At 43.2% G+C, this 26,866-nt stretch overlaps 1 protein-coding gene across 1 annotated transcript in view; it reads left to right on the top strand.

Moving 5' to 3' along the window:
* LOC126266591 (transmembrane protein 241-like) overlaps nt 1-26,866 on the top strand; it is a 57,679-nt gene that overhangs the window by 16,945 nt on the left and 13,868 nt on the right. The window contains exon 3 of the mRNA XM_049970903.1: nt 14,110-14,271. Within this exon, the coding sequence (XP_049826860.1) occupies nt 14,110-14,271 (162 nt within the window). The remainder of the gene's footprint in view (nt 1-14,109; nt 14,272-26,866) is intronic.

Here is a 26,866-nt window from a genome sequence, read left to right as displayed (position 1 = left end):
CCTTGGGGGTCCACAGCTCTTTAGTGGGTTTGTATGCAGTGAGCATGGGGCCCTGAGTTATAGGAGCCTTTCTTCTCCCTGGAGTTGCATTACTGTCCCTGTATCCACTTCTTCCCATTGTAACTTTCCCCTCTCCCCATTGACCCTCCCTGCCCCCTCCCTCTTTCTTCCTAGGTGTTTCCTGTTTTGACGACTCGGGCATTTCCTTGGTATCTCTGTTCCTTTTGGTCCTCTCTCCCTCTCCTTTTCCCTTACCCTCTCCTCCCACTCCCTCCTCTCCCTCTCCATCTCCCTCTCCCTCTCCACCTCCCTCTCCCTCTCCCTCTCCCTCTCCCTCTGCCTCTGCCTCTGCCTCTGCCTCACCCCCACCCCCACCCCCAGCCACCCCACCTCCTCTCCCTCTCCCTCTCCTCCCTCTCCCTCTCCCTCTCCCTCTCCCTCTCCCTCTCCCTCTCCTCCCTCTCCCTCTCCCTCTCCCTCTCCCTCTCCCTCTCCCTCTCCCTCTCCCTCTCCCTCTCCCTCTCCCTCTCCCTCTCCCTCTCCCTCTCCCTCTCCCTCTCCCTCTCCCTCTCCCTCTCCCTCTCCCTCTCCCTCTCCCTCTCCCTCTCCCTCTCCCTCTCCCTCTCCCTCTCCCTGTCCCTCTCCCTCTCCCCCTGTCCCTCTCCCCCTGTCCCTGTCCCTGTTCCTCTCCCTCTCCCTCTGCCACCCCCTCTCACTCACCATCCCCCTCCACACTCCCCCTCTCCCTCCCCCTCCCCCTCCTCCCCCTCCCCCTCTCTGTCCCCTCCCCCTCCTCAACCACACCCTCCCCTCCCTCTCCCCCTTCCCCTCCCCCTGGCCCTCACCCTCACCCCTTGCCATCCTCCTCCCCTTCGCCCCCCGCCCCTGCCACTGCTCCACGCCCCCAGCCCCCGCCTCCGCCCCCCCCCCCCCTGACTAACCTGCAGCGGTGCAGCATTTATTTTCTCTGGTGAATTCAGACAGGTCTTAAGGACAAGCTTGTTGATTCTGGCACTTTCATCTTGTCTTTTGAGGGGGTACTCTTCCAGAAAAAGTCAGAGTTACGGTTTACCATTGTGACCTGTAGCCCTGTATCCCACCTCCACAGTGCACTGTTTCCAGTGTGTCTGTTTTGGTCACATGTCTTTGTGATGTTAGGCAAATCCTATTTGTAGCAATTTTGGCCACCTTATCCAAGTGGGGAGTCCTTGCCCCCCACTACCCAAGTGCACGAACTGTTCCCGCCAACATTTTCCTCGCTCGCTGGATTGCCTAATCAGTAAAAAGGAAAGGAAGTATCAGGAATTCAAAACTCTTGATTGTCTATCCTATTCTGAGGCCCAACAGATATTTGACCATCTCCACCCGTTCTCTTTAACATCTACTTTTACCTCTGTTGCAGTCTTTCTTCCTACTTCCTCCTCCTTACCGTCATCCGGTCATCCTTTTCTTTTGTCCTCACTGGCAGTTCCCATTCCCACTCCTCATGAAACCACTCCTCCTCCTTCTCCTCCTCCTCCTCCTCAGCCAGAGAACCAGCCCTCTTCTCTGGCACCCGCCAAAGGTTGGGCTTCCTCTAGGAACCCGCCTTCCCAGTGTCTCCAGGACAAGAACCCTATTACTTTGAGTTGGACACTGGACTCATGCTTTGTGAGCCTCAAGGCCGCTCGTTCTCTTTTGGATCCTGATATTGCTGTGACTTGCTCTCTTCCTGACCATACTTTCTCTCACCTTCTGAAGGAGAAGAATAAGAAGTTGCATAAGTCTAGTGACACGGTCACACGACATCCCAGGGAGTGTCGCCCCCTCCCTCTGTCAGGGTCTGATCTTACATTCAAGGATGTCACTCTGTCCTTACTGATGGTGGACACTGACTCGACACAGTGACCAGTTATGGCTTATGCAGCATCCATCCAGCCATTAATATTACTCTCTTCCAATGGAATTCTAATGGTTACTATCATCACCAACTGGAATTGCAGTCTCTTCTTTCTCTTTACTCTGTAGCTTATGTTGTATTGTGGGAATCTCATTTTGTAGATACTCATTCACTGACTCTTTGTGGCTTCCAAACCTTCTGCTGGAACAGGGTCGGCCCTCTGCAAGTCTTTGGTGGTGTCTGTACTTTGGTGCACACAGACGTTTAGTTCCTAGGTTCCTTCCTCTTCATACTGTGGTGGAAGTGGTGACTGTTCAGATCTATTTAGACTCTGCAGTAACAATATGCAATCTTTATCTCCCCCAAAATCAGCCTCCTATGCTTCCTGCTCTTCTTGGCCTCTTTCACCAGCTCCCTCTCCCCTTCCTTCTCCTTGGAGATTTTAACACCCTTAACGCCCCATGGTGTGGCTCTGCTACCACTGACCACTGCAGGATTGTTGATGTCCTGCAAGCAGGGTGTGATCTCTGCCTTCTCGACGCTGCAGCTCCCACTTACTGTAGTACAGCATATGGAATTTCTTGGCCATTGATATTTCCAGCTGTAGCCCTGAATTCCTCCCCTCCATTCAGTTGGTACTTTGTGATGATTTGTATGACAGAGATCATTTTCCAGTTGTCTTACCTTCCTTCAGAATCACTCATCTGCATGCCCTCCCAGTTGAGCCTTTACTGATATGAATTGGGATGCCTTTTTCTTCAGCTGCCATCCCAACTACTCCACCACACTACAACAGTGATGAGTCCATTTGGAGTTCGACCAGCGCCACTATTTTGACAGCCGCTTCAGTGGTTCTTTCTTCCTATGGCTCTCTCCAGTGGATGACCTGTCCCGTGGTGCACCCCCAAAATTGCTGCAGCTTTTGAAGATTGCCATTGTATCCTCCAGTGCTACAAATGGAATCTGTCTCATGACCATCTCCAGGTCTTTAAATGCCTTCGTGACCAGGCCCATTATTTTTGTAAACATCAGAAACAAATTTGCTGGGAACAATTTGTCACTTCTGTACAGTGTCATACTCTATCTTCATAGGTATGGGCAAAGACCAAGCACATTTTGGGCCACTGTACTCCTGCAGGTATCCTACGATTTTCCTGAACGATGTTATCCTCACCAGCCTGGACTCTGTCACTGAATATTTTGCTCAGGCCTCAGTGTCGATCCACTATCTGTGTGCGTTTCATCTTCTCAAACAGTCAGGAACAACTCTATTTATCGTTCATTCTGGAACCGTATAGTATCCCCATTTAATGAGTTGGAATTCCCCAGTGCCATTGCTCTCTGCCCTGACATGTCTTCTGGACCAGACTGGATGCACAACCAAGTACTTCAACTTTTATCGGTGGCTAGTCAGTGTCATATACGAGCCCTTTTTATGTCTCTGGAGTGAGGAGTAATTCCCTTCCCAGTGGTGAGAAAGTGTTGTTATTCCAGTTTGGAAGTAGGGTAAACTGCTTTCTCAGATGAACAGCTATAGGTTGATCAGTTTAACGAATGTTATCTACATGTTACATGAACATATGGTGAGGCTGTATTAGATTCTTGAAACTCGGGATCTTTTGACTTCAACCCAGGATGGTTTTTGGCAAGGTCGCTGTACTGCGGGTAATTTAGTCCACCTGGAGTCTTCTGTCCGAATGGCTTTCACCTGTCATCAAAATCTTGTTGCAGTCTTCTATGATCTGCATAAAGCTGATGATACCTATGGCACTACTACATTCTTGCCACCTTACATGAGTCGGGCCTCAATGGCCCATTCTAGATTTTTATCCAGGACTTTCTTTCAAGCTGCACTTTTCAGGTACAGGTTGGCACCTCCGGTAGCACTTCTCATCTGCAGGAGAATGGGGTTCCACAGGATTCTGCTTTGAGCATACCTCTCTTTTTTAGTGGATATCAGCAGTGTAGTGGTGGCTGCAGGGTCTGTGATGTCCCCTTTTTGTATACTGTTGATTTTTGCATTTAGTTTTGTTCAGCTGTGATGGGCATTACTGAATGCAGCCTGCAGGGGGCTATACTCTGAGCGCAATCATGGGCTCGCACTCATCTTCCGTTTTTCAACTACCAAGACCTACATTATACATTTCTGTTGTCGCCATAGAGTCCATTCTCATCCGTATCTGTTTTTTAATAGGTAGTCCCTCAATGTGACAGACTGTCATTGTTTTTAGGAGAAGTCTTTGATATGACTTCCCCCTTCTTTTTGAACGAAATTGGAATGTTTGTCATGCCTCAGTGCTCTTCGATACCTCAGCAACACCAACTGGGGCATGGACCGCTCTACTCTGATATGGCTCTATACAGCCTTGGTCCAGTCCTGTCTAGATTATGGAAGTCTTACATACAGCTGAACATCACCTTTGATGTTAGAGATGCTGGATCCAGTACATCATTGTGGGGTATGACTGGCAACTTGTACCTCTCGGACTAGCCCTATACTCAGTCTCCTATCGGAGACAGGGGTTCCACTGTTGTGGGTTTTGTGCCAGCAGCAGGTGACTACCATTTAATTTTTCTAGATATAGAGATCCACCACCCATAAGTCTGGGGTTATGATCACCATCCTCATGTGGCCCCTTTTTTTCTGAATTCCAGCTTTCCCCTTACCACCTGTTCTCTGGGTCCGCTCACATACATTTCCATGGTGCATTCCCTGTCCACAGCTGTCTTGACCTAACATGAGGTCTGAAAGCCTTGACCACCCTGAGGCTCTCTGCCGATTCTTCTCCATTCTCAGAGTGTGTCCGGGTTCGGAACTACTCTATACTGATGGCCTGATGATGGTTGCCAGTCACACTAGCATTGTTTATATTCATGCAGTATGTAATGAAATCCGGTTCTTGCCGGATGGTTGCGGTGTTTTCACTGCGGAATTGGTAGTCATGTCTCATGCTCTTGAGCATATTTATTCCTTCACAGTGAGTTCTTTCTCATTTTTAGTAACTCTTTGAGCAATTTACAAGCTCTTGATCAGTGTTACAACCTCCATTCCTTGGTTCTGACTATCCAGAATTCTCTTTTTGGCAATGAACAATGTGGATTCTTGGTGGTCTTTTGATCCCAGGTCACATCTGGATGTCCCAAAGAATGAATTCGCAAACAGGCTGGCCGCATTGGCCACTGGAAAACCGTCTCATGAGGTCTGTATTCCAGAATCGGATCTTTGATTGTTATTATGCTGTCAGGTTCAAAGAATTTGGGATGCGGAATCGCATACTCTGAGTTTGCCGAACAAACTACTTGTGATAAAGGAGACCACGAATTTGTGGAGGTCCTCCATGCGGGCCTCTCACAAGGGCTCCATCATCCTTTGCTGGCTCTGCATCAGTCATACTTGGGTGACTAATGGCCATCTCCTCCATCGCAAGGGTACACCCCACTGATATTGTGGTGCCTGTTTGACATTGGTCCACATTTTGCTGGACTGTCCTAACACAGCCACGCTGTGGTGGACTCTTAAATCTTTCTCACTCTCTACCCTGCTGTTAGCAGTAGATGCCTCAGCAGCTTATTTGGTTTCATGGTTTATTTGTGAAGGATGTTTTTAACTCTCTCTCTCTCTCTCTCTCTCTCTCTCTCTCTCTCTCTCTCTCTCTCTCTCTCTCTATTTATCTATCTAAGGGAGGCACCTTAGCCTTGATGGCCCATTGAGGGATTGGCAGAATGCCCTGTTGCCTCCTCTGCCCCGAACAGACAGCAACTGTCTGGGCTTGTTGTCCTCCTCGGCCCTCGTGTTTCCTGCTCTTTTGCCCTTCTTTCCCCTTTTCATGTGTTCCATTTGAATTGGTGCTCTTCCTCTGTCTTCCTGTGCCCCCCCCCCCCCCCCCCCCCGCCCCGTCCATGTTACTGGTCTTCATTGGGTGTAGTTGAGTGGAGTACCACTGATAAGTGACAGGGGATGTGCCCCCCATCGCAATTTCTGCCTTTTGAGGCTTCGGGCTGCTCCCTGGATGGGGCACTTCTCCTGCTTTTCTCCCTTTCCCCCATTTTCTTCTTCCTTGGTCTTTTCTCTCAGTTTCGTCGCCCTTCACTAAATCATGAGGTTTTCTTTCCTTGGGTTTCAAGCACAATGGTCTTATTTGCTGGGTAATTTTGTTGACTTTCGTGCTCCAGATAGGAGGGACTGATGACCTCATAGTTTGTCTCCTTAAATCATTAAACCAACCAAACAATAAACAAAATGACACAGGCCTCTGCTTTCTGCTGCAAAATGTTTGACAGTGCAGTGTTCGTAAACGCATGCATATGATGTGTGTGACACATCATCACTTAATGGCAGTTGGTCACCACATCAGTGCACTCAGTGGAAGTGGACTAAAAAATAGATGTGCTAGCCAGATCCTGTGGTTTATTAACGCTGGAGTCGGCACTGGTGGTGGTGGTGGTGGTGGTGGGGCAGCTGTTGAATGAGGCTGGAGCCTTGGAACTTCTAACGAGAGTACTTCATGAAATATAGATGATAACTTGACCATGCATGAAATCTGTGGTCAATTTGATATTTGTTAAAATGTCAAGCAGTTTTCCAGTCCATGCGAGTACACAATGTAGATCTTTGTACAGAGGCTGTAAAGATGGTTTGATGCTCCCTGTGTGTAAGATAAAATTCGAACAGATGTTAAGGTCCTGATGAACAAAGGCTGTTCCATGTCTGAAAGGCTAGTGGAAGTGGATCTGGGTTACATGGTTTCCGAGCCGATGGACAAGATTGGGCTAATCTTGATCCAGTGGTGGCAGAGTGTTAGAGTCCGCACATTCACCAAGTACATGCAACAACTCACTGTGCACTAGTTTAGCCGATGAAGCATCTAAGTCTGGTTTATAAGTGTTCCTGAGGCTCAGTAGGACCATGGGGACATCCTTAGTCCACCCTGTGTCGTGGCACATCAGTGCTGCTTTAAGTGAGCAGTGTCATCTTGCAGTCATCTCGTTGCTGCCCGGGTGGTAGCTCATTATTTTGTGGTGGATTATGCAGCAAAATTTAGTGCACTTTAATTCAAATTGTCATGCATGCTCTGTTGTGATGTGCAGCGGACAGTCGAATTATGATACCCATTGCGAATGTCTAACATTGCAGCTCCTGGCCAGTGAATGAAATGGTTCATGATAATGAGTAGATAGTGTTGGTCATTGGATGGTGGTAATGCCCTGATGATTTCGATGTGGACATGGATGAAGCAGATAGTTGAGTTCCAGAAGTTCTCTACAGCTGCAGGCACATGTCTGTGAATCTTTCTGCATTGACACTTAAGCAACTGCTCATCTATTTATGGCAATCTTTTTGTATCCCTAGCCACACATGATGATTTGTCATGAGACGGTTCATTGATCATACACCAGTGTGTCAAAATTTGCGTAAAAGTTGTAAGGCAAGTTGCCTTTACTCTTTGGGATGGAAAGAGCTGCAGCTAATGGCTCTTGTAGCTCTGCTGATTCGTGAAGATGGCAACGATATAAATTCAACATGCCCAGAAAGTGGTGCAATTCCAAAGTGTTGCTGGGCTGTGCGATAGGCAAGACATCTGCCACTTTCTCAGGTAGTTGTAGCAATCCCACAGATGATATCCTGTGCCCCAGGAAATCTGCTTGGTCTGACTGAAGGTACATTTAGCTCTGTTGAGGACCACACCATGCCATTTCAGCCATTTTGAAGATACAGCTCTGAAGATGCTGAAAAAAATCAGAATGTCATCAAGATAGGCAAAGCAAAAAGACAGACCTTGTAGTGCCGAGTCAGTAAACCTTTGCCAAGTTTGTGCAGCATTCCTGAGACTAAGTATCATAAATGCACTTTCAAACAGTTCAGAAGGAGTAATTATAACCACCTGTGGGATGTTCTGTTGTGCCATGTGTACCTGCATGTATGCTTTAGCACAGTCCAGTATGCTGAAGATGCTGGTACCACCCAACACGCAATTGTGATCATGCACCAGTGGCACATAGTATCTGTTTGGTCTTGTTCTGGCATTGAGAACTCAATAATTGTCACACAGACCCCACACACACTACAATTTTTCAGAACTAGATGTAACAGTGAGAGCACCAAGAGCTGCTGAATGGGCGGATGACTCCCTCATGGATCATACAGGCAAACACTGTCTTTGTGATCGCCAGTTGATCTAGAGCCAAACATCATGGTCTACAAGATGAGGGAGGCCCATTGGTTGCCTTGGTATAACGAACAATGTCAAGCATTACCTGCTTAGTTAGGCATGCAAAGAGTTTGTGTCAGGGGTGTGCGCAAAACAGTTGGCGTTGCACTAGTGCGGACTGTGCCGACAGGAGCCGGTCTCATTGCATCCTGTTTCGCTACCAGTTACTCTACCACATCCAAGGATGTGTCAACCTGGGACGCTACGATTGCTTTGACAGGCAGTGGTAAATGGCCACTCTATATTGTGAATAGTAAATAGCCCAGTATGGATCCAACATCCACTTTGCTTTGTAGGTGCTGCAAATACTGCCTGTCTCTGATTTTTTCTTATGTGAGAAAGTGCTGTATTCACTCTTTCTGTGATGCTGACATTCACTGGATCAGTTCTGCCTTAAACTTGTCACAGGAGTTAGCCGCTGGTGGTGAGGTAATTACATGTTGTACCTCCACAGTGTACAGGTGATCTGATTGACTTACTATCAGTGCAAATTTGATAGCATCCGCCAAAATTCTGGACTAAAAAAAGCTGGCTTCCAGCTGCACAAACCATAAAGTCGGATTGTGTTGCTGGAAATGTGGTAGCTGTATGACCAGTTGTGACATAGCAGGATTAGTCATAGCAGATGTCTCAGACATTTTGTAAATCTCCTTTGTGAGCAGTCATTAATTCAGTGGTATTACACAGGCCATCGCACCAGTTTGTTGGTGCAAGTCGGGTAGGCTGTAGTTTGATGATATAATCTTGCTTGTATCTCAATATGGATAAATTGGGCAATACAAAAAGGTCCCTTGTGCAACCAGTGACAAATTTTGTTGAATGCAGTCGCAGGAGAATACACATACTAGGTCCAGAGAATAGAAGCTCATAGTTGTTGTTGTTGTGGTCTTCAGTCCTGAGACTGGTTTGATGCAGTTCTCCATGCTACCCTATCCTGTGCAAGCTTCTTCATCTCCCAGTACTTACTGCAACCTACATCCTTCTGAATCTGCTTAGTGTATTCATCTCTTAGTCTCCCTCTACGATTTTTACCCTCCATGCTGCCCTCCAATGCTAAAATTGTGATCCCTTGATGCCTTGGAACATGTCCTACCAACTGGTCCCTTCTTTTTGTCAAGTTGTCCCACATACTCCTCTTCCCCCCAATTCTATTCAATACTTCATCATTAGTTATGTGATCTACCCATCTAATCTTCAGCATTCTTCTGTAGCACCACATTTCGAAAGCTTCTGTTCTCTTCTTGTCCAAACTATTTACCGTCCATGTTTCACTTCCATACATGGCTACACTCCATACAAATACTTTCAGAAACGACTTCCTGACACATAAATCTATACTCGATGTGAACAATTTTCTCTTCTTCAGAAACCCTTTCCTTGCCATTGCCAGTCTACATTTTATATCCTCTCTACTTCGACCATCATCAATTATTTTGCTCCCCAAATAGCAAAACTCCTTTGCTACTTTAAGTGTCTCATTTCCTAATCTTATTCCCTCAGCATCACCCGACTTAATTCGACTGCATTACATTATCCTCATTTTGCTTTTGTTGATGTTCATCTTATATCCTCCCTTCAAGACACTGTACATTCCATTCAACTGCTCTTCCAAGTCCTTTGCTGTCTCTGATAGAATTACAATGTCATCGGCGAACCTCAAAGTTTTTATTTCTTCTACATGGATTTTAATACCAGTTCATAAGTCAATGTTAATCCACAAGGAACAATATACATGTAAGTTATCCCATAATTAGGCATGAAAGATAGAATAACATTAAAACCATAAATCAAAGAATAAACAAAACCAAAACGCATATATAAAACACAGAGTCCCTGGTGTCTGGTGCAAAATGTTTGACAGCACAGTGTTTACAAACACGTGCACACACCATGTGTGACACAATACTACATAGTGGCAGACGGTCACTACCCTAACTTTTTTCTGTACTTTCCGAGTTTTCACTATGCTCTAATGGTTTTTACTCTTTAAACTGTTCATGTTCTGTCACTGGATTGCTCATATCTATTTTGTATTGTTGTATTGTGTAGTTCCCGGTAGTGGTGCAGAGGCATTTTGATCCACTATCTCCAGAGTATTATTCATACTAAAACTGGATTCAGTTATATTATATTCCCCATAACCTAAATCTATGGATATTTCTTTTTTATATTCTCATCTATAACTAAGTGTATGTTTGCTATTTTGGCCATCTGGCTTTTGTCATCTTGAATTTGTTACAACATGACATAAAAAGGATTCTAACAAAGGGCAGTAAGTTATTCCACAAAATAAAATTGCAGTACAGTATGTACATTGTTAATTGCACTTAGCAACCATACAGTGCCATGAAACACAATGTACTTTGCTGTTACGTGCAACATTTTCTTTGTACATGGTGATGATCTGGCTGCTGGTGTATAGCATTTGAAATATGCCCACTATTTTTATATACTTGAATTTAGCATATTTCGTGACAGTACTCACTTTTCCGTCGATGTTTATGAGATGATATTTGACTTTTTTGTGCTGGCTTCAGTCATATAGTGGAAGTATGATTCCATAATGCTGTTTCGTTGGCTGCGGAAATTTCCTGGTCCATTACATTTGCCTCATTTTTCGTGCTTCAAATACCATTTTTCCGAATGCGTTTCATAGCCGACTGACTATGGTCAAAGACGACTCCAGCGTCAAAGACATTTCACACAACACACAAGCTTCTACTTGTAACCAGTCTCTTTGATATTATTCGTCACATCTACTAATATTAAGCAATATGCTGTCACTCTCAAACATATACGCAAATTAGCATAAAATAAGGCAAATTACAATTTACAAAAAATATTCTGACAAAAATATAAGAAAATATTTACAACCTCTCTCATTAGATTTGGTATCGACAAATCCTGTAGAAAATAACACATCTCTCAGATCCATTACACACTGAAAAGGCAATGCAGTGCGATGTAAAGATTCTGCAGTCCTTCTTTCCTGCGTATAACCAAATGTGATTATGAAAACACTTCCCTCATGTGTAGCATTACCATTGGCATCTATTGTTTCTAGTTCACTTTTGTGGCATATCGTCTGTATTCAATGTCCATGATTACTTCTTCACCGAAAGTTACTGTTGTTTCATGCAGCGCCATTTGTAGACCCCCCCCCCCACCTCCCCCTCATTTACTTTATTAATTCCAGTTCACTTAATTTTAGTGGTACACAGATATGAAGGCAACTACTGAATTTTACCGTGTGCCTAAACCCACCTACACAATGCTTCCTATGTCTTTATGGATCTATGCTTAATGACAGTACCAACATAATAAAGAGTCGTTCAATTTTAACACAGTTTATTTATCTTTTTAAATGTGTGTATGGTCCTTAGTCAGTCCCGCACAGTCTGACGTCACTCAGTCTGTCTAGCCTCAGTGACAAGATTCACCATGTAATTTATGTTCAGAAAGATTAACAACTTTTCTGCTTCCGAGTCATCATCAGTCCATCACCTTTGGCTATTTGTAATCCACTGATGCCTCTCCAACATCTCCCAACTGCGTACAGTCCAATGGGGTACTCTCCAACTGTTGATGTGCAACTGCCCTGTCTGGAACCTTCTAGAAGACCAACATTATAGTAACCACTGGAAGTAGGTGGCTGTTATCGATGATTAGTAAGGGTAGCAGTAATTGTTCCCTTACAGTTGAACAATTGCCCTAGACTCTGATTTTGAACCTTCTGGACCCCCCCCCCCCCCCCCCACAACATCTGTTACATGGAACAAACCTTCATTTGTAATTGCAGCCTTAAGTCTACTAGCTGCTTGAAAAACATCTCTCTATACCAGAGGTTCTAAAAAGTTGACTCATTATTTCAATCCATGTGGAAAATATTTGGAATGGTTCCTGATAATTTAAGTTCTGTAATACATTACTGAAAGCTACATTTTATGTATCGTTTGAGGTAGATCTGCCTCAGAGCCTTTAACTAAAAGCTTTGCATAGTTCACACATAATCTGTCATGTTCTTTTCATTGTTTGTTTTTAAATTCTCCACTTCCCCTCAATAGCTGCCTTGTTCAATTTGAGACACTGTGTTTTTGCTTTTCCTTTCTCATAGTTGGCACATCATATGTTGTTCCCATAAGAACTTTCATTATAAAGTGGCCCCATTCATTTACATTTGTGTAACCTTAATTTTCTTAGATATTCAATTTTTTGCATAATTTAATCTGGTATGCTTACCTATTTTTAAGTAAAGTATCATAATCTGTGTATCTTATTTCTTGCCTGATGAGTCTGTTTCTTTTAGTATTATTTTAACTCTCTGTGTTAAGGGTATGATCACTAGCAATTGTAAAGCTGTTTAGGATTGATATATCCTATATAATCTGTTCATTGGTTTGCTTTTAGTTCCTCACAAAGTTCAGATTTCCCCCTTCCACACACTTGTAATAATCCTGTCATGTCCTGTTTAATGTTTTTAACATCTCTTCCAACTCCAATAACCCATCTTTGATCCCCAAATTTCTGGAGTTAATTGTTCCTCAGTAAATAGCAGCAGAAGCAGTTATATTTATAGAATTCGTCTTATTGTTGCAGAAAAAGCCTTAGTAGTGCGCTGCTTCACACAGTACAATTAATTAAATATCTATGCATAATGTTGCAAAAGAATAAACATGTAAGGATTGTAGTGGGGAGCGGGAATGATCAACTTACGTTTCTTGGGAGAATTTTAGGAAGATGTGGTTCTTCTATAAAGAATACCACATACACAACCCTAGTGTGATCCATTCTTGAGTACTGCTCAAGTGTCCTCTGGAGATCTTTGGAGAACTCAAACAGGAATCCCTGATGGATGGGCGATGTTCTTTTCGAGGTACAGTATTGAGAAAATTTATAGAAGCAGCATTTGAAGCTGACTACAGAACGATTCTACTGCTGTCAGTGTACAGTTCGCATAAGGACCATGAAGGCAAGACTAGAGAAATTAGGGCTGGTAGGGAGGCATATAAAAAGTCAATTTTCTCTTGCTCACTTTGCAAGTGGAATAGGAAACAGAATGACTAGTAGTGGTACAGGGTACCCACTACCACACATCATACAGTGGCTTACAGAGTATGTATGTAGATATAGATTTGGAAACCAATTTTGGATAGTGAGGTTTTGTGAGGACTGCAAAGAATTTGTTCCATGGTGTAGAGGTATTGTGTGAGTTCCCTGAGTGGTATTCCTAATATTCTGCCACACAGACAGGAATATGAACCAGCACATGACAGTATCCATTGTACTATAGCCTGCCATGGTTCAAAGAGTTTGGCAACACATGTGTCCAGCAGCCTCATCTCAAGTCTGAATACTTCAGAGTCTGAGTGTGGGCTCAAAATTTGTTTGTGTGCGATTGTGTGCTGATGTTGTTGTGCAACAGACTGTCTTTGTGTGACATGCTTTGAAGTCTAAGAGGCTGTAGATATTGCCATCTGCCGTGAGCAGCCCATATATACTATTTCTTTGCAAAGTAAACCATGAAGGTGCTACCTTGGGATACTAATTGCTGCTTGAACATTTGGATTAGACATTGGGATCTACTATGGTTAGTTTCTTTAATTGTCACCAAGATGTCATTAAGGACCTTTGTATGTTAGTTCTGTACCAGGAGCTGTTACCACGTGCTTTTGTGTAATGAATTTTAAAGTATGAATGCAGGTACAAATATTACACAGTTTTCATTAAATTCTACCAGTGCTCAAAATGACGTGAATACACACAGGATCAAACACTGATATTAAAATTCTGTTGCTCTCTCCAGTTTAAGTAAATACAGGTGTACTGAGCCAACATTAGTTTCAAAAGTAATGTATAAATTATTTTGCTATTGTAAAGCACTCATTGAAATGGAACAATAGTATAGGTATCAAGGCAAATTAAATTTTGTTAACACTCTCTTTTCTAACTTATGGTAGTTATTGTCATTAAACTCTAATTTATAGTGGCTGTTACTTTCTGAGGAAAATTTTGTGATTACAGCCTATTCCGGTATTTGTGAGTGTGGGTAGCCTTCCAAGAGTTTGTGTGTTCCTGCTGGACTATGTGTCATCAGCTATCAAGGCTACAACATTGCAGCTGACTGCAGGGTTGGTTTGCTTAATGGCAGCTACATCTGTCATCTTGCTGGACGTGAGTCTGCCTGTGAGTATACCTGATGAGCAGGTTCTAATAATAAATCATCATCAGCAGCAGCAGTAGCAACAGCAACAACAACTGATAACAAACATAACGAGCACTTGACATTAATAATAAATCATCATCATCAGCAGCAGTAGCAACAGCAACAACAACTGATAACAAACATAACGACCACTTGACATTAATGTTGACTAAATGTGAGACCGTCTTATTGCTTTGCCTGGATAGGTGCCAGAACCAGCTTATTGCTTTGCCTGATTGAATTTTTCAGACTTTTCCTTATTGGCAGGTGATATTAACCAAATCTTTGTAAGTTTGTCATGTTTTATTTTTCCGTGAGCTATAAACAAGTCTATTGAATCACAATTATCCCCATGAACTTTTCCTTCCTTCATACCCATGGCCTTGTACATCTTGTGTATCATTACATTCAGAATGACATTTTTTTCAACTATCTGGTTCTCCTCTTGCACACTAAGAACTTGAAGATAATATTGGGATCTTGTACATTTAACTCTCTGTTGTTGTTATACCCAACAGGTAAAAACAGGTAAGCAAAGATTGTAAGTTTCTGTTTTGTTTTCCTTGTAGTCTTATTGTTTTCAATTATTGGTAAAATGTTTGAGCGGGGCGAAAACAAAACTCCCTATCAATTATGCAGTGGATTTTTGCCTACATTGCTACATTGTTTTAGTGAAATGAAGAATGGGAAGGTATCAGATTGGCTGGTGTAAGGTGTAGTTTTGCAAAATAGAATTTACTTGCTTGAAAGAAGTTAGCATAATTAATAAAAAAATAATTAGTGATTTGAGGCAAAATAACACAATACATTTTTGTCCAAATTTATATAGCTGATCTGAGAGTGGGAAATGGACAAATGGGGTGTCAAATTGACAGTGTGAGATCTATTATTGAAAAAAAAATCAAGTGCTTGAAACTAATCTGGGTAATTAAGGAAAACTTAATTATTGATTTGAGGTAAAACTGAAATATTTCATGAACAGCTATTGCTAGCCATATAAATGAAGTGTCAGAAAGTTAATCTCTTTGTGGCCCAGCTATTTTACACATAAATAGCTACATTGGTGTGGTACTTAACTGTTAGAAAGATTTACTTTGAATCAAGTACTAAATTTAGGACACTTCAATAACAGAAGACACTAGGAAGGCAAATGGGGTGTTAAAAAGGTCACCTCTTCTAAGTGTAGTAATTTTGAGTTAAAAAAAAATTTTGGTGCAATATTTGATTTTTAAAGTGGCTTCCTACAAATCAAGCATTAAATTTAGGATGTTTCCAGAACAGAAGACACCAGAAAAGCAAATGAGGTGCCACAAAGATCATGCTTTTTGAACAAAACATTAAAAAAAGTCAAATATTTTGCAGAATGATTTGTCTATCTGCAAGAAATAAAATAGATTAGAGAAACATTGGACACATCTTTGAAGGGCACTGACAATAGTGTACATCAAATTAGGTGCATCAGTGTTTCTTTCATCTATTTCATATCTTACTTTTAGACAAATCATGTTGCAAAGGATCTGACTGATATCTTTTTTTCCCCTGAAAAATTTTTATTGACCCTTTTGGCATACTTTTAAAGATATTTGTGAATAATTTTGTTTAGTTCAGAGTATTCTGCCGTGTTCCTTTTATTGTTTGCGTGAAGTTCACATTATATTTAATAGCGGCTTAGTTTCATTTGAGATTTTCTTTTGGCTTCTACACATCTGAACTTTTGCTTTTGGCGTAAGTAGAATTGTTAAATAATTGTGCAACATTTGATTTCCTCCCTAATCAGTAAGTTTCTTTCTAGTTTTATACCTAGTTTCAATTTGTAAAGCAGTAGTCGATCTCCACATGAAATATTCTGAAATAATATATGACTGTTAAATTGAATGTAGCTTCTTCATTGCTTGGTATTCCATGATAAATGAGATTTTTAGTTCAATTTGGTCCTTGCAAAGTTGGTTTTTTCCTGCACTTCTGATAACTGTACTCAGACTTAACCTTCGGTGGCCAGTGGACATTGTTTACACGTTTGTTAGGCTCACAGGCATGATACGACAGCAGCACTCCAGAACTGTAGCGCCCATGACAGTGTGTACGGTATATTGCACCGATATTAATGACACCTCCTTAATTACACTTCAAAAACACACATTTTTTGAGAGTACATACATTCATTTCATGTTTACCCCATTTTCAGGTGTTTACATTTATTTGTACGTGGTGAGCATTGTTTCTTTAGTTATGACATTTGACAATAGCTATCCTAACAACTCCTCTGGCAAAATTCTGTAGTGTCTTGCTTACTTCTCTCTCTCTCTCTCTCTCTCTCTCTCTCTCTCTCTCTCTCTCTCTCTCTCTCTCCCCCTCCCTCTCCCTCCCTCTCCCCCCCCCCCCTCCCCCCCCACTCACACACACAAATTTCTTCTGCGGGCTGGATTGAAACCAATCGTGTGCCACATCTGACCTGTAGGCTGCGTGCTGCCCACCTGTGACCTACTGTACCCCATTTGATGCTGCTTGATTTCTCTTTTAACTCCACTTACATATCAAATAACCACACAATTTACAAAGCCTTACTTGGGTGTAATGCTCACTGTCTCCACGACTTTTGTAAAACAATGTGTATCTCCTAGGTTGTGTCAAACTGTGATCACCTCAAGGAGCTAGGCTTCTGGGTTTGCCGAATCCTTAGTTTCTGAGCTGGGGACTGCTGAATAACGTAAGTACTTGGTAACCATAAACTTTCAATGACCATCATGCAATGTAGAGGTGAAATGTTGCATGTCAGAGGGGGCACGCTTACATCATGAAGATAAAAAAACACTCTGTCTGATTGTGCTATGTGCCAATGGGGTTAATGGATTTTGAGACGAAGCAAGTGTTAGCTAGCAGCCTCTGAGCCACCTACTGCTCCCCAATTTGATAAGGCATATCTACATGAAAGCTTCTGTCTGTATGTACAAGTATTTCCTTAACATTTCATAGAATCAAAATGGTTCATATCTTTCTTGGCCAAAAGATGTCCAGTCCGTCAGGGCAGGAGTGTGTAGAGCAACTCTAGCCCAGTTTAAAAAGATTAGTTGCTAGATAGATATGTACCCAGTAGAACAGTTCATAATGGAAGGGACCCTTTGTGGTTTACAGTCACTGTAAAGAAACTTTTAAAGAAACAGAGATTACTGAGATGTAAGACAAAGCACAAGGCTGTAGATAGAGAGAAGCTGAATGAATGAAACGTGTTTGACTGTCAAGAACATGTGCTGAGCCCAAACATAGTGAGGTATCTTGAACAGAATGACCTCCTCAGTACCAACCAACATGGAGAGAAAAAAGTAAAAAGTACAATCATATGAGATATCAAATGAAATTTGTGACTGGACTGAGGACTTTGTGACAGGGAGGACACAGAATGTTATTTTGGATATAGGTATCAGTAGATGTAGCAATTACTTCGGATGTGCCCCAGGGAAGTCTATTGGGGCCCTTACTGCTGTATATTAATAACCTCGAAGAAAATACTAATAGTGAAATCAGGCTTTTTGTAGATTATGCAGTTATCTCTAAGGAAGTAATATCTGAAAGAAACTGCATAAATATTGAGGCAGAGCTTTACGAGATTTCAAAGTGGTGCAGAGACTGGCAACTTGCTTTAAATGTTCAGAAATGTGAAGTTTTGTCCTTCACAAAATGAGAAAACATAGTATCATATACAAAAACCTGCTATGTATCACTCACATAGGGATTGTGAGGATACTATTAGAATAATTACTGCATGCACAGAGACATTCAAAAAATCATTCCTCCTGCACTCCAAACACGAATGGAACCAGAAGAAACCGTAATAACTGGTATGATGGGATGTACCCTCTGCCATGCACCTCACGGTGGTTTGCAGATTATAGATGTAGATCATTGGTTGACATTAATACTTAACAGGAGAGCTCAACAGACTAGCTCCCAAAACAATCAGTACCACAAAATGTATTCCATCTAGTACTCCCTCTAGTATCCCCATTTTACTGCATATAACATTAGAATTGATTACGTAAATTTTAAGTCAATGGAATGCCTCTAGGATGGAATCCTCCTAGGAGAGATATCATTTGTTGAGCAAGCATAACTGCTACTGAAATGTCAAAAGTTAGGCAAACACCCAGTTGTAACTGACCAACACAATACACTTAATGTTTGTAAAGGGGGTGTTAAATGGTGGAGCTTCAATTGAGAGATACCTTTTCAAATTTAAAGAGTTAGTGAGGTTTCTGGGTGCCACTTTCATTCGGTAGCTTACATGAGTGCCACATATCATGACATGTATACTGAATCCCTCAAAGCTCCTAACATTTTAAAATGTCGAACCGACTGAGAAATTATAAAGAATATACAGGATACTCTTGTCTTGCTGCAACAGCATGAACAGGATATAGCATTCTACTTGCTACAAGGGCACATGGGAATAAAAGCCTTTAGGAATGACAGAATTGAAAAGTGTGCCACTTCTGTGCAGGCTGTGAGCTTGCTGTTGAGCCCAAAAATACTTTACTAGTGGGTGGAAGAGTGACCGGAGATGAAGGATATTTTACTGTTGTATGGACACAATATCAGAAGTAACACCAGCCAAGTTTTATCCTGTATGAAGAGATCCACACTAACACTGAATGAGGTAGAGAACAGTACAAAGTGTGATAACTATGGAACAAATCAATATACAGTCTTCTAGGTGAGCATACAATAAGCAAGTAAACATAAGTGAGGCTGAGGGCCTGGTGCACCGGGCTTGTTTTGGGCTGTTGTGCACATTTCACAATGTTTGCTGCGCCGTCTGTCCAATTTGTGAGGTGACTTCTCTAGGCCAGCTGTGGAGGCACTTGCATCATGCACTTTTTGATTACACACACTCACACTTAAGGTCCAACACTTCTTCCCCCTTGGGGGAAAAGTGTCCATGTCTTCATCGGTAAGTGACGACTACTGGAGTGGCTGCCGTGCTGTCACAGGAGAATTTGGTCTGAAATGGCATGGGAATGGATATGTGTGGTGCCGACTCCCCTTGAGAGACAGTAAGGAAGCACTGGTGATGGTGATGCTGTACCCATGTCAACATCCGGACAGGCATGCGGTGATGGAGCAATAGGGCCTGCAGAGACAGAGGTGGCCTGACACTGATTGCTCGACCCAATGGTGGCAGCACCCAGAGCAAAGATGGCTTCTGAGCTGGAGGAGGTGTGTATTGCACTGTGGAGGCTGGCACAGATGGTGGAAGTGGCCATGGGGGCAGAGGCCTCTGTGGTGCATGGTCAGTCGCCTACGGACTTTGCTGGTTGTAGTGTCATGACACCGAGCCACCAGAGTTGCGCATAACAAAGAGGCGGCAGCCTTAGCAGTGATGGGTGACTACTGGTACCCACTTAGGGCACCGGCCAAATCCGTGGACCCGACTGCAAAGCCCATATAGAATTGCTGTGAGTCAGATGCTGGTGGGTGGCTGGGTGTTGGCCAGAGCAGATGAAGCAGTGTGCAGGACCGGCGGCCATGAAGAAGCTCCGCTAGGCTATGGTCGCCAACTGAAGTGAACCTATACGAACTCAAGAACCTATCGAAGGCTTCCTTGGGAAAAGAGTGAGTGTTTTTTTCATCTGAGTTTTAAACATATGGACCAGTCATTTTGCCTCTTCATTGGACTGGGAATGAAATGGAGGGGCATAACATGTTTGTTGCCACTCTTTGTACAAAAATCTACGAAATCTTGAGACACAAACTTTGGCCGTTGTCCGCCACACGTGTTTGTTGCAGTTCTTCTAAAGAAAAAAAATCTTTGAGAGGGCTGTGACCATAACCGCTGTGGAAGTGGACAGGCAACAAACCACACAAGGAAATTTTGAAGAAGCATAAGCATCAGCTACTTCAAGCCAAAAGGAGTGAATGATCAGCCCCACAAGATCAGCATGACTACACTCTCAGCGGTGCTGGGGGGGTGGGCCTAAGGGAAAGAGAGATCTTGATGGGTGGTGCACTGCAGGCAGGCTGTTACAATACACATGTCATTGTCAATATCTGGTCAAAACTTGGCAGCAGGCCAGCAATTTTGTATGAGAAACACCCCAGTGGTCCAGATGGAGAATGACATCCCGCCACACTGCAGATAGGATCACAAACTTGGGCACTGGCTCTTCAGTAGCCAACAGTAACACATCATTGAGAGCTGAGAGGTGGTGGTAGAGAGTGTAATCAGGTGCAGCAGCCTCCAAAGTCTGAGAACTGGTAATGGGAAGACCATGAATGGTGTTTTGGGCTTTGATGTCTAAATGGAAACACAACAGTTCCTTAGGTTCAAATGCTGGATCAGGGTCAGTTGGCAAACTAGAAAGAGCATCCACATTAGTGTGTTGTGCTACAGGTCAGAAATGAATCTCATCTTTACAGAATGACAACAGATGATGGTCCACTTTATCTTGTAAAGACGCTGAATAACTGAAGAGAGAAACTGAAGGTTTATGAGCAGTAATCAAATGAAACTTACAACTGTAAGGCAAACATGAAAATTTTGGGCAAGGGCAAGGGCTTCTTTTTCTGTTGCATCTGATTTAATGTTAAAGAAGCATATGCAATAGGGCTTTCGGAACCACCTGCCAAGGTGCTGAGTGTAATTTTGACCGCAGGTGGATGACCAGTGAAAAGGAACAACTTTACGTAAGAGATCATGAAGGTGCCAGGCCTTTGTGACTACACCAGGAAGAAATTTATGATACTATACTATTTTTCCAAGAAAGATTTGCAACTCTTTGACATTGGTAGAGTGCATCAAGACTATAATGCTGGTGTCAATGCTTGATGCCAGCACATGAGACTTCAAAACAGAGATAAACTGTAGATGACTGAAAAAATTGTGTCTTGCCCAAGTAGACCTGTGAACGAGGCATGTAGATTCTGCAAATGTTTGCCTGTTGAGAAACCTGCACCCCAGCACAGAGGCCGTGATTTGTTAAAAAACCGTTGGGAAATGGCAGGGGTGCTAAACAGATTGAATGGTAGGTGCTGGGATTGATATAACCTGAAGAGGGTATTCACTACGAGGACACGTTTGGAATCGTCATCCTGAGGAAGTTGTAAATAGGCTTCTGACAAGTCTGTTTTGCAAAAGTTCTGGCCCCCAGATAGTTGCGATAAGAGTTCTCCCAGATGGGGTAAGGGATAAGCATCACTAACAAACAGTGAAACCACCATAGAGCTGAAGGTAGCCTTCAGGTTTTTTGATGTTTACCAACAGAGTAGAATATTCACTATAGAACAGGTGTGACAGCACTCGAAGATGTAAGATGATCTAGTTCCACTTTGACTTTCTCCCATAAACTTGCTGGGACTGGGCAGGCACAAAAGACAAGGAGGTGAGGGGGAGAATGCCATCAGTTTCATTGTTTTATGATCCTTAAAATTGGTAGCGCACCCTAAATCTTCCAAAAAACAGGGAGGAAAAATTCCAGCAGAGCACATTGAGTAGTTGATGCAGAGCTCTATCTGATGCCAGATGCACTTCATAAGAAATAGAGAACCCAAAAATTTCGAAGACATCTAACCCAAATAAGTTTTGAGAGTTGGTAGTGTTAGGTGAAAGGCTGAACAACTGCTTTGTACACTATGGTAGTTGAAAACTGCCCCAGTATGGGTATTATTTGTTTGTTGTAACTCACCAACTGATGAGATACAGAGGCAATACCAGTAATCCAAGATCCATATACATTTAAGAATTTAAAACTGGGCACTGTATAGTCAACTCGCCCAGTTTGAACATTGGGTCAGTGTCCAGGAATGGGTGGATCATATTACTGAAGTGATCCACCGCGCCAGTGAAGCGTCCATCCCACAGTCCACGGGACAACCGAAGCAGCAGCGGCAGCCTGTCCCTTGGTGGAGCGACGAATGCCGCTGTGCAATCAGGGCTAGGCGGGCAGCTCTGTGTAGGTTCAAATGCCGGCCAACTGTAGAGAACCTTGCAACTTTTCAGGTGGCGAGGGCAAAGTGTCGTCGGATTATACGAGAGAGCAAGAAGAGGTCGTGGCAGCAGTTCCTTAACACCATTAATCGTTCTACACGAAGTTCCATTGTATGGGAGACCATCAGGAGAATTTCTGGGAGAGGTGGGAGGTGCCCTATGGCTGCTATAATGTGGAATGGTACTCTCCAAACGACCTCAAAAGATATCGCCCAGTCTATGGCGGCTCTTTTTGCAGCTATTACTGCAACCGCCAGTCAGAATCCAGCTTTCGAGCCCCACAGAGTGGCTGCTGAGAGGAGCAGTTTTGCCTTCCGCTCACCCAATACAGAAGAGTACAATTGCCCATTTTCCATGTGGGAACTGGATTCTGCATTGTGTGGGGCTCGTGATACATCCCCTGGTCAGGATAGAATCCACTATAGCATGCTGCGGCACCTCGCAGGGAGAAATAAAGAAATCCTCCTTCAACTTTTTAATCTAGTTTGGATGTCCGGTCACTTTCCCGACTCATGGCGTGAAGCAATTTTAATTCCTCTTTTAAAACCTGGGGAAGACCGCACGTGCCCGGGTAACCGTAGTGTTGCCCTCACTAGCTGCGTGGGAAAAACCTTGGAGCGGATGGTCAACCGCCGCCTTGTCTGGATGCTAGAATCCAGACAACTCCTTAGTTGCTTTCAGTGTGGGTTCCGGAGGTATCGCTCCACCTTTGATAACCTGGCCCTCCTGGAGGCAGCCATACAACAGGCTTTCCTGCGCCAGAATCACCTGTTGGGAATATTTTTTGACATTGAAAAGGCATACAACACTACTTGGAGACATCTTATCATCAGGCAGCTCCATGAATGGGGTTTTCGTGGTTATCTTCCCAATTTTATTCGGTCCTTCCTGTCGCCACGTTATTTTCGGTACCGAGTCGGAGACGTACTGTCTAGTGGCTTTTAACAAGAGAACAGTGTACCTCAAGGTAGTGTTTTAAGTGTGATGGTCTTTGCTATTGCTATTAATAGTATTACGTCTGTTGTGCAAAGTCTTGTGCAGTGTTCCTTGTCTGTGGATGATTTCTCTGTATTTTGCTCTTCTTCAAGCCTTGCAACAACAACTCGTCAGTTGCAACTCACTCTGCGATGTTTACATGAATGGGCACAGAAGAATGGTTTTAAGTTTTCAACTGATAAGTCGGTGTGTGTCCTTTTTAACCGTTCTCGTTCCATTTTTGACTTGCCTGAGTTGAGGATGAGGGACACTGTTCTGAATTTTAAAGACATGGTGAAGATTCTGGGCCTCACTTTTGATTCTAAGTTTATGTGGCTGCCACACATTAAGGAACTGAAAAAACAGTCTCTTAAGGCACTGTCTATTTTAAAATGTCTTAGTCACCTCACATGGGGAGCAGACAGGACTTGTCTGCTCCGGTTTTACAGAGCTTTCGTGTGGTCCCGGCTTGATTATGGATGCACGGTGTATGGGTCTGCAAGACCCACTTATTTGAAGCTGTTGGATGTGGTGCACCATGAGGGGATTCGGCTGACCACTGGGGCGTTCAGAACGAGCCCCATACCGAGCCTGTGTGCAGAGGCAGGTGAACCGTCACTTCACCTCCGGCGGCATCTACTAATGCTGCGCCAGGCCTATCAAACATTATCCTCAGCATATACGCCTGCATACCACACTGTTGCTCAGCCTCCACTGGAAAGGCTTTTTCGCAACCGGCAATGAGCAACAAGGCCCTATGGGATTCGTGCAAAGGATTGCATTTTGTGTGGCCGGTTTTAATGTTTCATGTCGAGGTTGGAGCAGATACCCACCTTGGCTCCTCCAGAGGTCCAGACTGGTTTTAGATTTGGCAAATTTTAAGAAAGACAGTACATCAGATTTTACTTTCAAATCTTTATTTTTAAACATTTTAGATAGGCATCATGATTTTACAATAGTATACACTGATGGATCCCAACAGGGGGATTTTCTTGGCTGCTCAGTAGTGTTCCCCGAACGTGTCATCAGGATTCGCCTTCCCCAGGAATACACTGTTTTTTCCGCAGAACTTCACGCGATCCTGAAGGCATTGTAGCAGATACGGTGTACTCGGGGCAAAAACTTTCTAATTTGCTCTGACTCAATGAGCGCATTACAGTCACTGCAGAACCTGTTCCCAGTGGAGAAGTTGGAACAGCTGATTTACAACCAACTGTACATCCTCCAACGACAGGGCAAGCAAGTGTCCTTTTGCTGGGTGCCAGGGCATGTGGGCATACGGGGAAATGAACAAGCAGATAGAGCTGCCAAGGACGCCTGCAGACTACCGGAGGTGACACAATGTTCTATTCCTTTGCAAGGTATTGTTTCTGTGCTGAGACGGAAGTGTATGCAATTGTGGGAGGAGGAATGGCTGGCGGTGAGGGAAAATAAGCTGTGATTGGTGAAACCCACCATCCAGCCGTGGTGTTCCTCCTGCTGGTCACCTAGGCGTGACGAAGTGACCCTTACACATCTTCGTATAGGGCACTGTCCTCTTACGCATGCCTTCTTACTACGGCGAGAGGAACCCCCGCTGTGTGATGCCTGTGGCGTACAAATCACTGTACGCCACATTTTAGTTGAGTGTGATTTATATCGTTCTGTCAGGGCGGAAGTTAATATTAGTGGGGATCTGCCCTCGATTCTAGCCGATGATGAGGCGAGTGTCAAGAAAGTTTTAAGGTACTGTGATGTTTCTGAATTTCAGCCAAAAATTTTAGGTTCGAATTTTTAGTGTGTTGCCGAGTGGCTTACCACTCCTTTTTATACTTGTAATAGGCCAGTCCCAAACATGTGCTATGTGTTTCATTTTAACCCTTTTACCTACGTTCTCTTGCATTTATACTCTTTATGTGCTGCATGCCACTTTGCAACTGTTGACGTGCAAACTGCCTATGTAGCCTTTCACTTTTAATTTTAGTCCTATTTTAGCATTTGCTGCATTTTAGTGACACTCGTCCGTTGTTGTTTCCGTTCGGGCGCTAAAGACTACACTGTTGAGCGCCCATATCCACCATATTCATCCATCCTAAGAATTTAACATTACTGTCACACCTGTGTACATTTGCACATTTAACATTTTGTCTATCACACATACTCCAGTGTAGAATTTGTTTGAGGCTTCCATCACTTGGAAAACACTGCTTACATCCATGTTCATGTCTGGTGAAGCAGATTGACACTTGTACATATTAAACAAAACAATAAGGTTGTGATGGAAGATGAGCGCATGTCTGCTGTTGTGATGCCAACTGCTGCTGCTGCTTGGGATGGTGCTGCCCCATGCGGCATCGAGGCCATGGTTGCGTTGCTACTCATCATCTTCTACCATGAGCTAACTGATGCTAACTGAGGAGGAGCCAGGCATGTTACAGCATCACAAACCACTGAATCAGCATATGAGCCCTTGTAGGTTTCAGTAACAAACTGGCAATGACAGCTAATCACAGTCAAAGTGTGAGTGCAAATCTGAGTTATTTCAGTTTATTCCTCGAAACCACTTTCCAGTTATTTGCGAGGTGACTTACTTGGAATTTGCAGCCAATTGTCTTTACTGGATAGCCGGCTGCTGGAAACCCTGTTGACTTCTTCTCTGTCGAATAAAGCTAGGTACAGGAATTCTTAGACTCTTTCTACTTATGAAATAAGTAGACATACAAACTTTCCTTTTTGTCAATTAACGATGTATTTGACTTTCATACACAATAAAACCTCACTTTCAACATAAGTATATAACTTCCGGTAACAGTCGAATGTCAGAAACAAATTGAGTTGCAGTTAAAAGAAAATTGGTTTTGATACCATAATGTTTCTTATCATAAATCACAAAATAAGTCTTGCCTATAGCAAGGTTACGTCAAGAGTTCTTTTTCAACTGCCTTTGTTTTAATAACAATAGTCAATGACCCAATAAGCACAGAGCTGCATATAAACTCCATGGTTCTTCCTTACACACTCACTAAAATATCTATGGATTGCCCGACAGGTACTTATCGATGCCGTTCATCCGCCACATCTACTTTCTTCCTGTGACTGATTTTAAACCTGCACACACAAACATGCGACAAACATGTGACGTGCAGTAGGTAGGATTCTACCATCCCACACTCATACCCGGAATATTGTGTGTCTGAGACGGTAGAAGGCTGAATGGTTCTAGAATTCACACAGAAATTCTTGAATGACTACACTAAGCCCATGGAGTTCTGCTGCCCAAGCTCTGTATGACTTACCGTCATTTTTGATAGTAGTATAACTCAATGCAAGCAGCAATAACATGAGTACATTTGCAATGATAATTAGAGAGCAACTAACATATTTCATCAAAAGAGAGACTGGCAGGTTCCTGAAGAGGAGCTAGCTGATACAGAAGGTGATAAACACGAGGAGAAATCTATTGGCAAAAATAAAGCCATACAGAAGTTGTTATTGGTGACTCCAAAAGCCTGAAAATGTTGCCAAAGGCATTTTTCATGTGTGTCCCAGTCTCCACAGAATCATCATACAGAAGAAACAGTGGGGGTTGTGTCAACAGCTGTGGAATGTGATGTCACTGAGGCTGCCATAATGCTTAATGCCAT

Source organism: Schistocerca gregaria, chromosome 4 (genome assembly GCF_023897955.1).
Source record: "Schistocerca gregaria isolate iqSchGreg1 chromosome 4, iqSchGreg1.2, whole genome shotgun sequence".
Lineage (NCBI taxonomy): Eukaryota > Metazoa > Arthropoda > Insecta > Orthoptera > Acrididae > Schistocerca > Schistocerca gregaria.
Note: the sequence above shows the minus strand (reverse complement) of the source record. Positions and strands in the feature narration are given on the sequence as shown.